The sequence below is a fragment of the Xenia sp. Carnegie-2017 genome, unplaced genomic scaffold (genome assembly GCF_021976095.1).
Source record: "Xenia sp. Carnegie-2017 unplaced genomic scaffold, XeniaSp_v1 HiC_scaffold_23, whole genome shotgun sequence".
NCBI classification, from domain to species: Eukaryota; Metazoa; Cnidaria; class Anthozoa; order Malacalcyonacea; family Xeniidae; genus Xenia; species Xenia sp. Carnegie-2017.
This window is the reverse complement of record NW_025813486.1, coordinates 4,665,083-4,680,155: the sequence shown is the minus strand read 5'-3', so window position 1 is coordinate 4,680,155 and position 15,073 is coordinate 4,665,083. Positions and strand designations below refer to the sequence as shown.

The 15,073-nt window shown below is 34.5% G+C and overlaps 1 protein-coding gene across 1 annotated transcript; it reads left to right on the top strand.

Annotated features, from left to right (window-relative positions):
• Nucleotides 1–8,681: 8,681 nt before the first annotated feature.
• On the top strand, nt 8,682–13,575 carry LOC124448734 (TNF receptor-associated factor 3-like). Its single transcript, XM_046999707.1, has 7 exons — nt 8,682–8,832; nt 9,768–9,819; nt 9,996–10,094; nt 10,170–10,334; nt 10,840–10,995; nt 11,168–11,843; nt 13,030–13,575. The coding sequence occupies exons 1-7, from the start codon at nt 8,687–8,689 to the stop codon at nt 13,272–13,274; spliced, it is 1,539 nt and encodes a 512-aa protein (XP_046855663.1). The 5' UTR covers nt 8,682–8,686; the 3' UTR covers nt 13,275–13,575.
• Nucleotides 13,576–15,073: the final 1,498 nt, after the last annotated feature.

The following is a 15,073-nucleotide window of genomic DNA, read 5'->3' as shown; positions in this document are numbered from 1 at the left end:
AGTCTTTTTTCGCTTAATTTGGCAAATAAAACTTTCACAAATGAGGCTTAACACCAAGTATACACAACTTTTTGACAAATATATTTTTGTAAAGGAGGCCATAGCCAACCATAACTAGAAGGTATTTTGCTGTTATTATTTGTTTGGTATGTCTGCAGCGAATGTGCCAAAAACTAAAGCGTTTTTGTTCCAAAGTAGCACAAAAATGCTCATAAAATTCTAAGTATACATCAGTTTTGTAAATGTATTTCACCTAAAACAATCATTATTAATGTTTTTCCGTGGACGTACAAATTTCTAGAAAAACACAATTTTATTTCAAACTTACATGAGATTTGGTTTTAAAGATAAATTAGATAAGACATATAAATACTCGTCACATCTTCCCAAACAAAAGGCTTCTGTAAATATGTGTACGTACAAATGATTCATGGATAAACATGTATATTATTGAATACATCCAGTTGAATCCTTTCAAAATAAACAAGTATTTGCTGCAATGTTTCAGAGAACTACCGAATAATGTCGCTCACCTACGATGGCTGGTGCCAACAATAGCATTAATAAAATATTCTTTTATATTTGACTACCAACATGGCTGCCTTGACGTTACATGCAAACCACCTATAGTAGCCTTCAAACTTATCAGTTTGGCGCCAAACCTGACGATGTGCCACGTCTGCTTATATGAACAATCAAAATTTACCTCTATAATGGAGACAAGGAAGAATGACATTATCACTTCATCAGCAAGTTAATTAAAGACATAATCCTTTTGACGGCAGAGCAAGGGATTAGTCAACTTAAATCACTTAATCAATACAGATTCCACGACGCGTAGCTGGGATAATGAGCAATATTTCCTAATTCAAATATTGCCATCTGAGTAAGAATCAGCACATTGAGTGTTGATTAAAAAGATTTTCGTCAATTCCTGAGTCTCAAGAAATTAAATTATTGTTCATAGAGTAGAGATTCTAAAAAGTAAAACTATCTTGACGCAGTCTTTGAACAACTCACTATCAAAGTATGAAGCGAAATAGATTTATCACTAATACATAAGCTATATGCATCATGGATCAAGGTTAAGATTTAGATTTATATTACGAGCAAATGATGTATAATAGCGTGGGATTTTCAGATAAATGTGAAGGCATTATCATCATCTTTGTCTTTATTCTTTTACAGAATTTAGAAGGAGGAGAGATCAGACAACATATGAATGACAATCTAATTGATCATGTGAGCCTCTTGTTACGATATGTTATGACATTTGTTACACAGATAAGTAACTACGTACCACGTACACAGTTTACTACTAGGCTGTGTAATAAACTGTGGACATGTTTAAAACAAGGCTGTTCAAGTTACTGCTGTTCGTGCTAATCTTTCAGAAAACTTTGTGATGCTAGTGGGTAAACTTACAGGTCTTGAAAGGAGAATTGAGAATCATGAGAATCGGGGTGGTAGCAATGATAATAACACTGAGGCTTCCATGATGCACAAAAGAATTGCTATCCTCGAGCGACAAGTGAGAGATAATTCCTCAACTATTCTACGATTTCGCGAGCGTTTTGATCAAATTGGTCAATCACTGTCGAGAAACACGGTGAGAATTACGGATCTCGAAGCGTAACGTAGTGTGCGTACACAAGTAACACAAGGGTCAACGTGGTGTGCGTACACAAGTAACACAAGGGTCAACGTGGTGTGCATACACAAGTAACACAAGGGTCAACGTGGTGTGCGTACACAAGTAACACAAGGGTCAACGTGGTGTGCATACACAAGTAACACAAGGGTCAACGTGGTGTGCGTACACAAGTAACACAAGGGTCAACGTGGTGTGCGTACACAAGTAACACGAGGGTCAACGTGGTGTGCGTACACAAGTAACACGAGGGTCAACGTGGTGTGCGTACACAAGTAACGGGTCAACGTGGTGTGCGTACACAAGTAACACAAGGGTCAACGTGGTGTGCGTACACAAGTAACACAAGGGTCAACGTGGTGTGCGTACACAGTAACACGAGGGTCAACGTGGTGTGCGTACACAAGTAACACGAGGTCAACGTGGTGTGCGTACACAAGTAACACGAGTCAACGTGGTGTGCGTACACAACACGAGGTCAACGTGGTGCGTACACAAGTAACACAAGGTCAACGTGGTGTGCGTACACAATAACACAGGGTCAACGTGGTGTGCGTACAAGTAACACAAGGGTCAACGTGGTGTGCGTACACAAGTAACACAAGGGTCAACGTGGTGTGCGTACACAAGTAACACAAGGGTCAACGTGGTGTGCGTACACAAGTAACACAAGGGTCAACGTGGTGTGCGTACACAAGAGTCAAATAAAACCATACACAGCTACAATAGTGAAACTTTCTAGCCAAATTGAGACATCATTTCTTTTCTGTACAACGGTTTTGCGAGCGATTACATCAAACCGAAACATCTTTTCGGCGAAACACGATGAGAATTGCAGATCTAGAGGCGCAGAGTGGTGCTCGTGCACTGGGGTCAAATTAAGCCATACACAGTTACAATGGTACGTTACTTTGGAAAATAGATAACTTCAGCAAGAAAAGACAGGACGCCATTAATGGTATCAAAACAGCCTTGTATAGTCTACCATTTTATAGTTCTCAATATGGTTACAAGATATGTGCTAAGATCTACATGAATGGTGATGGTTTTGGAAAGGGAACTCATTTATCCTTGTTTTTTGTTGTCATGAAAGGTAACTACAATCGTCAATTTTTTTCTTTGAGAATAACAATTAAATGATTATATGAAATAAATGGTATTTTTAAGAGTTATTTTATTTAGAGAATTTTTTTGCCTTATTGGTGTATTTGTTTTGATGGTTTTGTAGAGAGTATTAAAGTGGATTCATGAATAATTTTTCAAGATTCTACAAAGAAAACTTAATTGAAAACATGTTATATTTAAGTTATTTTTTCTAAGTGATTACGATGCTCTAGAAACATAGCCATTTCAAAAAAAGATCACAATGATATTAATGGATCAAGGAAATGGTGTCACATGATTGATGCTTTTCATTCAGATCATCAAAGTTCTTTATTACAACGACTAAAGTCCGATATGAATATCGCTTCTGGATCACCTCTCTTCATGCCATTGGAGAGTTTAAAAAATCGTCAGTATATTAAAGATGATACTCTGTTTATCAAGCTCATCTTTGACTAATCAGGTTGGAAATTTGAAGCTTGTTACAGCTAAGCCTGTATTAAGATGGCACCTGGTGGAACAAATTAATGTCCACTTAATAGAGTCTGCTTGATAGAGGTCTCATTTTTACAAATTAGCTATACATGAGATTAAATTTGGGACTTTACAGAGTGCAACTTAATACATGTTTGACTGTAATTGTGATGGAAGTTTTGCAAGAGATCAAAATTCTGACATGCATAATACCACGCACATGAAGTATACTTATTTGAAATTGATGTGAGAGTTTTTTCCCATTTACCAGCTGTTACATAGTGTAAACAGACTTCATTTATTCAAAGGAAATTTTAAGTTAATTACAAACGCCTCTCAACTTGATGATTGAACATGCACTCATTCAGGGGCGGAGTATCCAGTAGGCTAAGAAGGCTTAAGCCTACAGGCCCGGGCTTTCGAGAAGCCCGTTGTATCTAGACATTATTAGGATTTGGAAGTTTTTGCTATTCAGGGCTAGCTAAATGTGTACAACTTAGATCATTTATGCTTTTGAAAACCTTACGAGCAATTGAATGCAGAGTAAAAATGGCTTTAGGGCTATCTACTGTTCAAATTGGCGATTCTCAGAATGCGCAATGCTCATCAATGACCATGTCAATGATTTGGAAATTTCGTTAGAACTTTTGAATGAAATTTTCCCCATTTTCCACCATGTTGGGTTACAAACATAAAACGCAATAGCAAAGAAAACTGGCCTTAAAGGTCCAGAACTTTGCCTTAGCGTATACAGGCCCCGTAGTTAATAATCTGCCATTGCTGACTAATTATTGTCTAGCGTGTGCACTATAAATTTTGGGGGGTAAAAATTACCCTTAAAGTTAGCAGTGTGTTGTGTGATGTTAAAGCGAATTGTTCGAAAACGCGCTTAACATGGCTCAACATATTCGCCAGATCACGAAGTAAAATATTCCATTACACCTGTCCGTACAATTTCTTACTTGGCTCAGCGATTTGCTGAAATTTCAATTTCTATCTTTTCTGAGACCATATTCACAAAAGTAGAAGCAGCACAGCGCACATGTTTCAGCTCAAAATTGTTGAGTGTGCTGTTCAAACGCACAAAATAATGCTGAGCTATGCTCTGGTGACTACACGACAAAGAAAATGTTAAAAGTTGTTGAGTGGAAAGTTTGAGGAGATTTAAATTTCTCTCAACAGCAGTCAACACCGTTTAATGCCACTCAACACTTCTCAGCAGGGTGTGCAAATGCTCTGAACATGTTAAGTCTAGAAAGTTGCCTGCATGTTCAGTCAGCATGTTGAGAGCAATTTAACGTATTTATATTGTCCTGTGAAGAAACATTTCGAGCGTTTAAATGTGAATACTGTCAAAATAGAAACGAATGGGGTATTTCCTTTTGAGTGGTTTGGGTTGTTATCATGGATGGTTTAGGGTGCAATGGTTTTTTTCAATAAAGTGCTGTGCTAAAGGATGTAATCTGAATTGCAGTATCTTCCTCAAACCGTAGTTAACTGTGCATTCACAATGAGATATTGCAATGTATTTCTTCAGTATTGCTTTTTTTGACAACGGATCTTTCAAGATTTTTCAGCACCACAATTCAAAGGTTTTCTATAGTTGACGTTTTCATAAAACTACTGCTTTAGAAAACATACAAAATGCCGGACAAAAATTCCTTTTTCACTTTTGATTTGAGGCGCACGTTTGTTAACGTTTATGGTCGCAAAACATTTGGTTGACTCTAACTAAAAGATAAAAAATGTTTCTATCAATGCTTACGTTAAGCAATTTTTCATTGGTTAATTTTGATTTCAAATCATCAATTTGTGTTGTAGTGAATAAGATTGCAATATTTCTGAATGGAAATTAATGCTTTTCCTAAAATTATAATACATATGATGTGTTTGTCAAAAGCTGGTGGATTTTATTAGAACAATATTGATAGACACAACACTTTTCTCTTTCTTTGAATGTTATACTTTTGTTTTTAAAAATGCTACTCTTTGTTTTTAAAAATACTACTCATGCAATCAAAAGTGCTTCAAATCATCTATATAGCAAGATTACTGATAGAGGACTGGAGTTTTATGACAGTAATGCTGTTGTTTGGTAATGATGGTTTGTGTTATGTACATAACAACTGTACATAACGCAAACCTCTAATTTGTTATACATACCTCAATATGGTGGTATTATTAAAACATGTTGCATCTATATACCATTACAAGAATTTGTTGCTTAAATTTATACTTGATTGATACAAGTTAAACTTAAACCGTTGTCATTAGCCAGCTTCAAAAACGCAAGACTAATGTTGTGCATATTCGTACCGGCTACTCAAGAAAAACTTGAAAATATGTTTTCTGGAAGTGGCAACTGTTCTTTTTTCTTTAAAGGTTTCGAAATGTGCAGTTATATTCGCAGTGGGATTACGCACTTAATTTTTTCCCCTTTTTGTAATGATAAAATTTATGAAACATTGAGCCAAATTAGACATTTTTAAAGGCAAAATTTAACCAAAATATAAGGAGAAACTTGTATCATTCGTTGTGTGGAAAATATAATGAAGTTTATGTTGTATAAATAAAATATGATTAAGGTCTTAATTTTTTCTCAATTTGAAAATATTGTTGTAACTTCATATCCGTTTTGTTCTAAATATTTTCACTGTTTAATATAATCAGTTGGCCGATTATATATTACCTTCAAGAAAGAGATTTGCAATTGAGATAATGTTATCAAAAATGGAGTAAACTTTTCTTTATTGCTGTTTTTCGTTCTATTAACTTAACAAATTTTATATGCTAATTGCCAGATGTTTATCGTCAGCATATTTGAGGATATTTATCAACGAACAAACTTTAGTAGTTAATTGTTTACAAATAATCATTCAGCTTGTCATTCCTGATAATGTTTTCCTCACTTTCCGACAAAAATAATTTCTGCATTTCTTAACTGCCTACTGCAGCTTCCTTTTTATCAAACAATTCCTGTATGTCTTCTTTAAATTTTTTCATTTCACTTTCTAAGCAACCTATAGAAGTTGTTATAACCTTAACTTCAAACTCAGTTCTCCTTCAACTTTTGAAGAATAATTGTAATATATTTTTAAATATTTTTTCATTTTCTCTAAATATTTTTTATTTTCACCTTCAAAAGCCTTGGATACATAACCTCTCGCGTTCTTAAATTCAACAAAGTTTTAAGCACGAAAAATGACCAGATGATTTTCGGCTATTATGGATGGGTGTGATAGAGTACCAAGAAGTACACGGAATTCAATGGAAGCTGAGCTCATTGACTAATAGTTTGGCTGAATTAATTCTGTTGTGCTATTATAAGTGATAAATTATATTTAATACATTTATACTTCGGGTAAAGGTAATATTTCAGCTTTGTAGATGTTTACACGACGGTTTCACAAAATTTTGTTACCCGTCAAGCAACGGTGCAACGGTTATATTACTTGATTTTCACCTCCTCACGGCGAGTATATTGTTCTCTGCAAGCTTTATAGGCAGTTCATCATGCATGTGCCGACACGTTTTCCATAGAAAATCGTAGACAGTTAATAATTGTCTATAAATGATTGTACTTATGAAAGAACCAAAAGTTGTATGAAGAAAAAATTAAAAGGAGATCAATTATTCCCTTGCTTTGTTAATAGCAATATACTTAGTTTTGTACTAAAAGCAATAAGGCATAGTTAGAAAAGGCCTTGCAACTATATGGAATGCCAGAGGACATTACCAAAACTTTATTTTCCCCTTACATCCCCCCCTACGACTATTTTCCTTGTTTTCTCCTACTTTTCCCTACATAACAACATACCCACACTTATATACCTACGTCGGTTCACACCACAGAACATTTAAATCTGTTTTTAAAAATGAATACAAAAGTAGATTATATTGAAAACTAGGAACATTCGGACGCCAAAGTTAGTAATTTGTGGCATACACGAATTAATAGCATACAAGTGACGCAAATGACACACTGAGTTTATGCTAAATTGCTGATCTTCTATTGCCATATATCGTCACAAAATGTGCCAAAAGAAAAATTTTGTTACATACAATCACTTTTTAAATGGTGAGAACACAGGAAGAAAAGAGTATTTTGGGCAAAAATGAGACTCATTTTTGAAAGATTTTCTTTTCCCCAACAATACCCCTACATTTTACAGTTTTCCCCGTAGGTTTCGGAACTAGGTTTCCCCTACCACCTACAAACCACTTAATCTCTCTACTATAGGGGATTTCCCGTACGACTGGCAGCACTGAACCTGTGTATGTTTTACTTCCGCCATATGATGAGCGTGGTTTTGTCGTGAGTTCTAGCATGGTTTTTCCCGATGTTTACAGTACTTTTTTCCTTTGGTTTTGAAATTATCATGATTTTGCAGTTTTAATGAACTTGGCCTTGCGTCGAAATCCTAACTTGTTGTGACCCTCGGTGACCTTTTAGAAGAGCATCTTAATTATCATACTCAATTCTTGGAAACAATACAAAATTACTTAGTATTGCTTGTATTCAATTTTGCAAAATTGCTAATAATGATTAATGTATACTTTCATTTTCGTTTTCATTTTCTCTTCACTTTACCGTATTTGGATATAGCTTTCGTGATTTCGTGTTGTCGGAGCAAACTTTAGGATGTAAGTATATATAGACAAGATTTGTATTCAGACAAGATTATCCTTGAGTGTCGAGAGCAGAAATTCTAAAGATGTACATATGTTTATTGCAGGTGCCCTCACAAGGAAAGATGCTTAAGAATTAAATTTAGCTACGATATGGCAGATTAGTCTGGAAAACATACGGTGGATTACATGTAGAAAAAACAACCTTTATATAGCTGCACTATTTATTTATAAATATACGTGTAGACTACAGAGTGAGTGAAAAAGCTTGCATATTTCCGCATTTCCTAATACGATTTTTACCGGTAAGACTGGCTTGCGTTTATCTTATCATTTAGCTATTCCATGAACATACAGACTATCGTATTTGTTATAGTGCATAACTGTGGAAATGCATGTATGAGTTTGGTATTGAATTCGTTATGACGAATTCAAAAGCAGTATTAGCTATTAAAAGTCTTGTAGCTACGTATTTTCATTTCTTTTGAATGAAATGCATTCATAATTTTAATATGATTTTGCACTTAAAATAATATTAGATTCCATTAGAAAGTACTTCGCACAGTAATCTATAAACGGGCCTTATTGCCTCAAGAAAGTTGCTTGTGCAAGCCTTTCTTGTAACGCCCTCTGTTGCTTTCTGTGTGTAGGATATACAGCGCTACTCAGCAAAATTGTTCCTTCTCCCTATCCCTGAAACACAATTAGGTTATGCATGTGGTCACAAAATTGTTATAATTTTATAAAAAGCAACAAATTATTCTTTATTCAAAGAATTATTCGTATTGATTTTTTTTATTCTGTTGGAAAGAATCGACGTCATTCAATATGCCTGGAACAAAGATCCGTGATAAAGACCTGAAAAAAATTAATGCGAAATTTATATGTACTTATTGTCGTTTGCTCCTTCTCAATCCAATGCAGACTTCGTGTGGACACTTGTTTTGTCAATCTTGTATTGACATTCTACTTGGGTAAGATAAATTTTCGTGTAAAAATTAACACGTTGTTTTAATAATGTGTGACAATGATAAAATAATCGCGACTCTCTCTATCAAATAAACGACTAGTATCTATTAAAAGCCTTTCTTGAAACGTGAGTTTGTATTAGACGCCTCTCTGAGCAATCTTCCCGTCTTTAATAGAAACCACATCCCACGGCGGAACTAAAGCGTAAAATGGGGGGGGAGCAAATATTCATATATTCAGCTCTGCTTGACTTATTTGGTTTGTTAGCGTTTATAATTTCAAAAGAAATCAGCAAGGCAGATCTCAATGTATGAATATTCTCTCCTTAATTAATGTTCTAGTTTCGCCCCTGATATTTATTTACCATCCCGGGCGTTTATTCGATAATTTACGGTAGAATTCTTGATCGATCGACAACATTTAACAGGTATTGCTAGAATGTTATAATCACAATATTATGTAATGTAATATCACATATCTCAAAGCAGTGCGTGTTACCTATGCCTATGTTGTATCACATATCTCAATGTTGAATCACATATCCCAATGTTGTATCACATATTCCAATGTTGTATCACATATCCCAATGTTGTGTCACGTATCCCAATGTCGTATCACATATCCCAATGTTGTATCACACATCCCAATGTTGTATCACATATCCCAATGTTGTAACACATATCCCAATGTTGTATCACATATCCCAATTTTGTATCACATATCCCAATGTTGTATTACATATCCCTTGTAGTATCACATATCCCATGTTGTATCACATATCCCAATGTTGTATCACATAGCCAAATGTTGTATCACAATTTCAAATCTGCCATTTATCATCGTGGCTAAATGGTGGGGAAGTTTTGAATTGTCTATTTACCTAACCTCAATTTCATACTTATTAAAATAGTCGTAAATTTCATGAGTCTTCAATGTTTAGAGGTCCAAATCCAAAATGTCCCGACGATCAAGAAAAATTAACCAAGAACAAAGTACGTGGAAAGAAAATTCCATACACATATATTATTACTAGTTTCTTCGAAAAGACTTTAACAAATAACATCATTTGGCTAAGTGTAATTGCGTAAAAAATCATTCTTAAATCTGCTTCATCTGCGTGAGTTAAAATACCAACATCCACCAACCATTGAAATTTTTAAAAACATAGATTTTCCCAGATGCTTTCACAAAACGTGAGTTGAAAATGATTCTTTTACATTGTCCCTCTGACAAGTGCGATTGGTTTGGTAACTATGACGAATTGAAAGTGAGTTGAGCTGAGCAAATTATCAAAAAATTGCAAACTTTTACTCAAATACTCAAATAATTTTTTTTTCGTTAGAGTCATTCTCAAGTTTGTGAGCATGCGATCATAAGCTGTATACATAAACAGTGTAGCATTCAGTTACCTCGCTCCCTCTTTGACGAACATTTGAAGAATGATTGTGAATATCGAAATGTGAAATGTGAATATTGTGTTGAAGATGTCCCGTATGCTTCATATATGGTAAGCAAAATATACGAGAATGGATCGTAGGAGCTTAACGAGATGAGATGAATCGCCTAATATTTAACAATTAGATAACATTTGTTAAATAACCGTTGTTTGTACAGTTAAAGATACATGTTTGTAAATGTAGATCGTCCAGGTTGGTATAGTCCTAAGAAGGACTGTTTTTGTTGCTGTTGACTGGCGTTTCGACAACCTTAGCGGTAGTCATCTTCATAGTCATAAGAAGAAGTCATTTCCATAACAAGGCAATTCTGATTGAATGTCGTCTTATAGATCTTAGCTCTCGACCAGTAAAATTGCTGAAATTCTATAATATTTTAATTAGCATTTATAACAATCCTGACAATCAACACAACAATAAATGCTTTTTAAATATTTCAAAATATGTTTGTCTCCAACATCATAATTGTCGCCTTTCAGCTGAAACCACCAATGTAAATCTTTAAAGATGTTAGACCGTACGCTAATTACGCAATTGTTGTTGCCTTTTAACCAATAGCATCACTTGGAAAATGTGTGTGAAAATTATCCCGTGGCTTGTAAGTATTGTGAAGAAAAGATACCAAGGAAGGATATTGAACAGCATGAAAATACGACTTGTGATGAAGTGCTGGCTGAATGTGAATTTCAAGCCATTGGATGCAGCTATGATAAAGTAAGAACATTTGAATTTATTCAAAATTCTATGTCAAAAACAACGTAACAATCTGCAACAATCTTCCACTTGTAAGAGGCCATGAAGTGCTTTAATTAAACTTTTTCAAACAACAAAATTTCCAGAAACATATGGTGTTGTAGCACAGTCGTGATTTTGGTCTTTCTTGCAGACTTTAAAACGAAAAGAGATCCGTCAACATATGAATGACAATTTAATTCATCATGTCAGCGCCTTGTTACGATATGTTATGGCATTTGTTACACAGCTAAGTAACTATGTACCACGTCCAGAGTTTACTACTGCTGTTCAAAACTTGGGTGACCGAATCACTGCTGTTCGTTCGAATCTCTCAGAAAAATTTGGAATGTTACAAGGTAAATATACAGGTCTTGAAAGGAAGATTGAGAGCATCGAGAGTCGCAGTGGTAACGACAGTAACCCTCAGACGTCCTCAGAAGTTTCCTCGATGCGTGATAGGATTGCGACTCTAGAACGACAAGTGAGAGATAATTCCTCGACTATACTACGATTTCGTGAACGTTTTGATCAAAATGACGAATCACTTGCGAGAAACACTGTAAAGATTGTGGACCTGGAGGCGCAACGCAGTACTCGAGCACTAGGTTCAAATCAGGCTATACACAGCTACAATGGTACGTTACTTTGGAAAATAGATAACTTCAAGAAAAAGAGACAGGACGCCATTAATGGTATCAAAACAGCCTTGTACAGTCCACCATTCTACAGTTCTCAATATGGTTACAAGATGTGTGCTAAGATCTATATGAATGGTGATGGTTTTGGAAAGGGAACTCATTTATCTTTGTTCTTTGTTGTCATGAAAGGTATAGACATTTTCCTTTGTTTTATTTTTGATGCTTTGAAAGTAGTGGATGTATATATTTTTCTGTTTCTTTTTTTCGACATTATGATTTAGCTAAGATAAGATTAAGGTAGACTTTCTATAATTACGCTACGATATAATAAGAATGAACTCAATCATTATAAAGATATGTTTAAGGTTAAAATTAAATTTATCAGGGAATGTGAATTGAGATAATCTCAATCGAAGAACTACTTTTTAACAGAATGGAATTTATTCAATGCTTATTTTTATTGAATATGGACTTGAATGTTTAAAGTCAAGACATAATAAACTTAAAATACTAGCATCATTGGTATTGTGTACAGATCATAATGGAAACTTCCTTTTTTGATCGAGTCAAAGACTCCCTCGTTATTTCCTTCTGTCTTGAATTATAGATAGTCTTATTGTGACCAGACTTGGCGTTTTCTAAGAAATAACCGCTTTTGACTTTTGGGTAGCTGCATGCGCACAAGCCGAATATTTTCCTTTCAAGTTGATTTTCTATGCCATTTGCTCTTTTCCCGAACTATCTTCTTCTTTTTTGGAAAAACTAGCCTAGAATATTCACAGCTTGTCTATATGACCTTTTTTATATTTGGAAGTTGATGGTATCTTTGAATATATCAAAGTTATCATGGCCAGTTGTTTCAAAAAAAAACACTGCAACGCAATGTGATTGTTAACTTCACAGAAGATAGTGGTCTTTGATTTTAGACTAGATATCTTCAAATTGACTGAAACAGAGTATTCAACATTTGAACCATAAACTTTCAAGTCATTAAGTTAGTTCTTAAGGTAGAAAAGAAAAGTATAAAGGAGCAACGTAAATTGTTACATAACAATTGCTAATAAAACAAATTGTGTTGGAAGGTGAATGAAGCTAAACGCCTTTGGTTTTTAGGAGAAATTTTGTGGATCGTTCTTAATTTAAATCAGAGCATGAAAAGATGCACTTGACATTAAACAGCGTCCATAAGTAGATGCGTTGATATGAGACAGAACACTTAACCTTAGGAGAAGAACGTTTACTTTAATAAGGGAAATTTAGAAATTCTCAGAAATTACGTGGGAATTCAACTTAAGCACTATGCCGAACTGTGTCGACATTTTTAAGTGCAAAATACTTTTAACGATCGTATGTAATTGCATATTATTATTCTTAGGTGATTACGATGCACTTCAAACATGGCCATTTCAAAAAAAGATCACGATGATGTTAATGGATCAAGGAAACGGTGATCACATGATTGATGCTTTTCATTCAGATCCTCAAAGCTCCTCGTTTCAGCGACCAAAGTCAGATATGAATATCGCCTCTGGATCACCTCTTTTTATGCCATTGGAAAGTTTAAAAAATCGCCAGTACATTAAAGATGATACATTGTTCATGAAGATGATTGTTGACTAGAAAGGTCGGAGATGAGCAGGAATAGATCCAGAGAGTGGTGCAAAACAGAGCATATACCTTGATGGACGAAAGATTTTTAACATTCGCCAATTTAGAAACTAAGTTACTAATAGAGCGCACAGAGTATATGTCCTTCATTTTTGAACATTTTCAATTTTAAATTTTAGCTGGTTTCACGGGTGTATAACTTTAGTTTAGTTAGGTATTTTGTTATTAAATTACAGAAAAATTTTCCTCCACCTATCTTATCTTGCCTGTTTGAAACTCATTTACGTAACAAAATTATATCTAGGACATATTGCTTGTTGTGTTGAGTGTTCAACGGAAGTTGTTCGAGATGCAATGATTTGCTTGGGACCCAATGGGTTGCGTATGAACAAAGCAGCACCAGATTTAAATTTGCAGTATTTTCCCTCACAGTGCCGTGCTGTCTTGATTAACATTTACCATAACGTTTTTCTTTCGTGCGCTTTCCAAGACAACCTCCTGCAGCAGGAGATATTGAATGTACCAAAATATTCATGAGGAAACTGTAAAATGTAAGGCAATTTGCAGGGAGAAAATAAAATCGTTAATAAATGAAAATGTCTATTCTCATTTTGCTCCAAAAATACTCTTTTCTTCCTGTGTTCTCACCATTTAAGAAGTTATTGTAACAGAATCTTTCTGTTGGAACATTTTGTGACCATATATGGCAATAGAAGATTTAGCAATTTATCATAAACACAATGACGAAGAGACAAAGTTTTCCAATCTCCATCAAAGAATAACGAGAGCATAACTGATGCTGATGGTCGCTAGCTGTGGTGTGACACCCTACTAAGTCATAAAAACCCTGTTGAAAAGTTAATCAATTATAGATGTACATTCAGTGTAGCAAAAAACTGCGACTTTATATTTTGCATAGGAGGAATGGCAGCATCCATTTACGCTGCTGGGATTTGACAACATTCTAATGCTGTGCTTTCAATAATTTACACGATTTGCCCTGTATTAATCAAAAGTAAGCACAGTGCTATACAACAATAAAACTTTGAACATTCATTTAAAAGAACCGAAGGTAAATAACATTGAGTTTATAGTAACATTATTGATTTTATCCGTTTGGTCAAAAAATTTGGACAATTCTCTGTAATTCTTATGTTATTCCTGGTTTAAGTTTAAAAAATGATATAGACCTTACAAAGTACAGCATATTTATTTTGCCTTTCAGTAAAACTTTAACTGAATACAACATTTTTTCTGGTGAAAAAAGAAAAACAGCTACTGCGCTTAATTCGATAATTTTTGCAAATCAACGGGAAATTTTAGCTGAAGTAAGAACGAAAATAATATGGAAAATGAACTATCCTTGGGAAAATGCGATACTGGTAATTCTGTAAAATGATTATTTGTTTACAAAATGGTGACCATTATGAGACAGAAGGCAAACTCATAACTTATAACTAGAAGTTCCTATCCTCTTGCGTTAGAACTTCTAGTTATAAGTTATATGTGTGTACAGGTGTATATTTTTCCCACTGAGATCTTTAACAACTGAATTATAATTGGCATGCAGAATGAAAAATGTTCTCAAACGAAGGCAGTCCATAAAATTTTACATAAGCTAAATTTTTATAGTGATACTGAAGTGTGACATCGACCACATTGCCATAAATGGAGTGAATGGAAAGATCATTTACGACGAATCATATATACAAGTATGACAATAATGCTTTTGACATTGTTTCTTTTGAAGTTTAATATTATAAAATTACACAGATGCTTGAGAAATAGGTCATAAGTTTCGTCATTTTTTG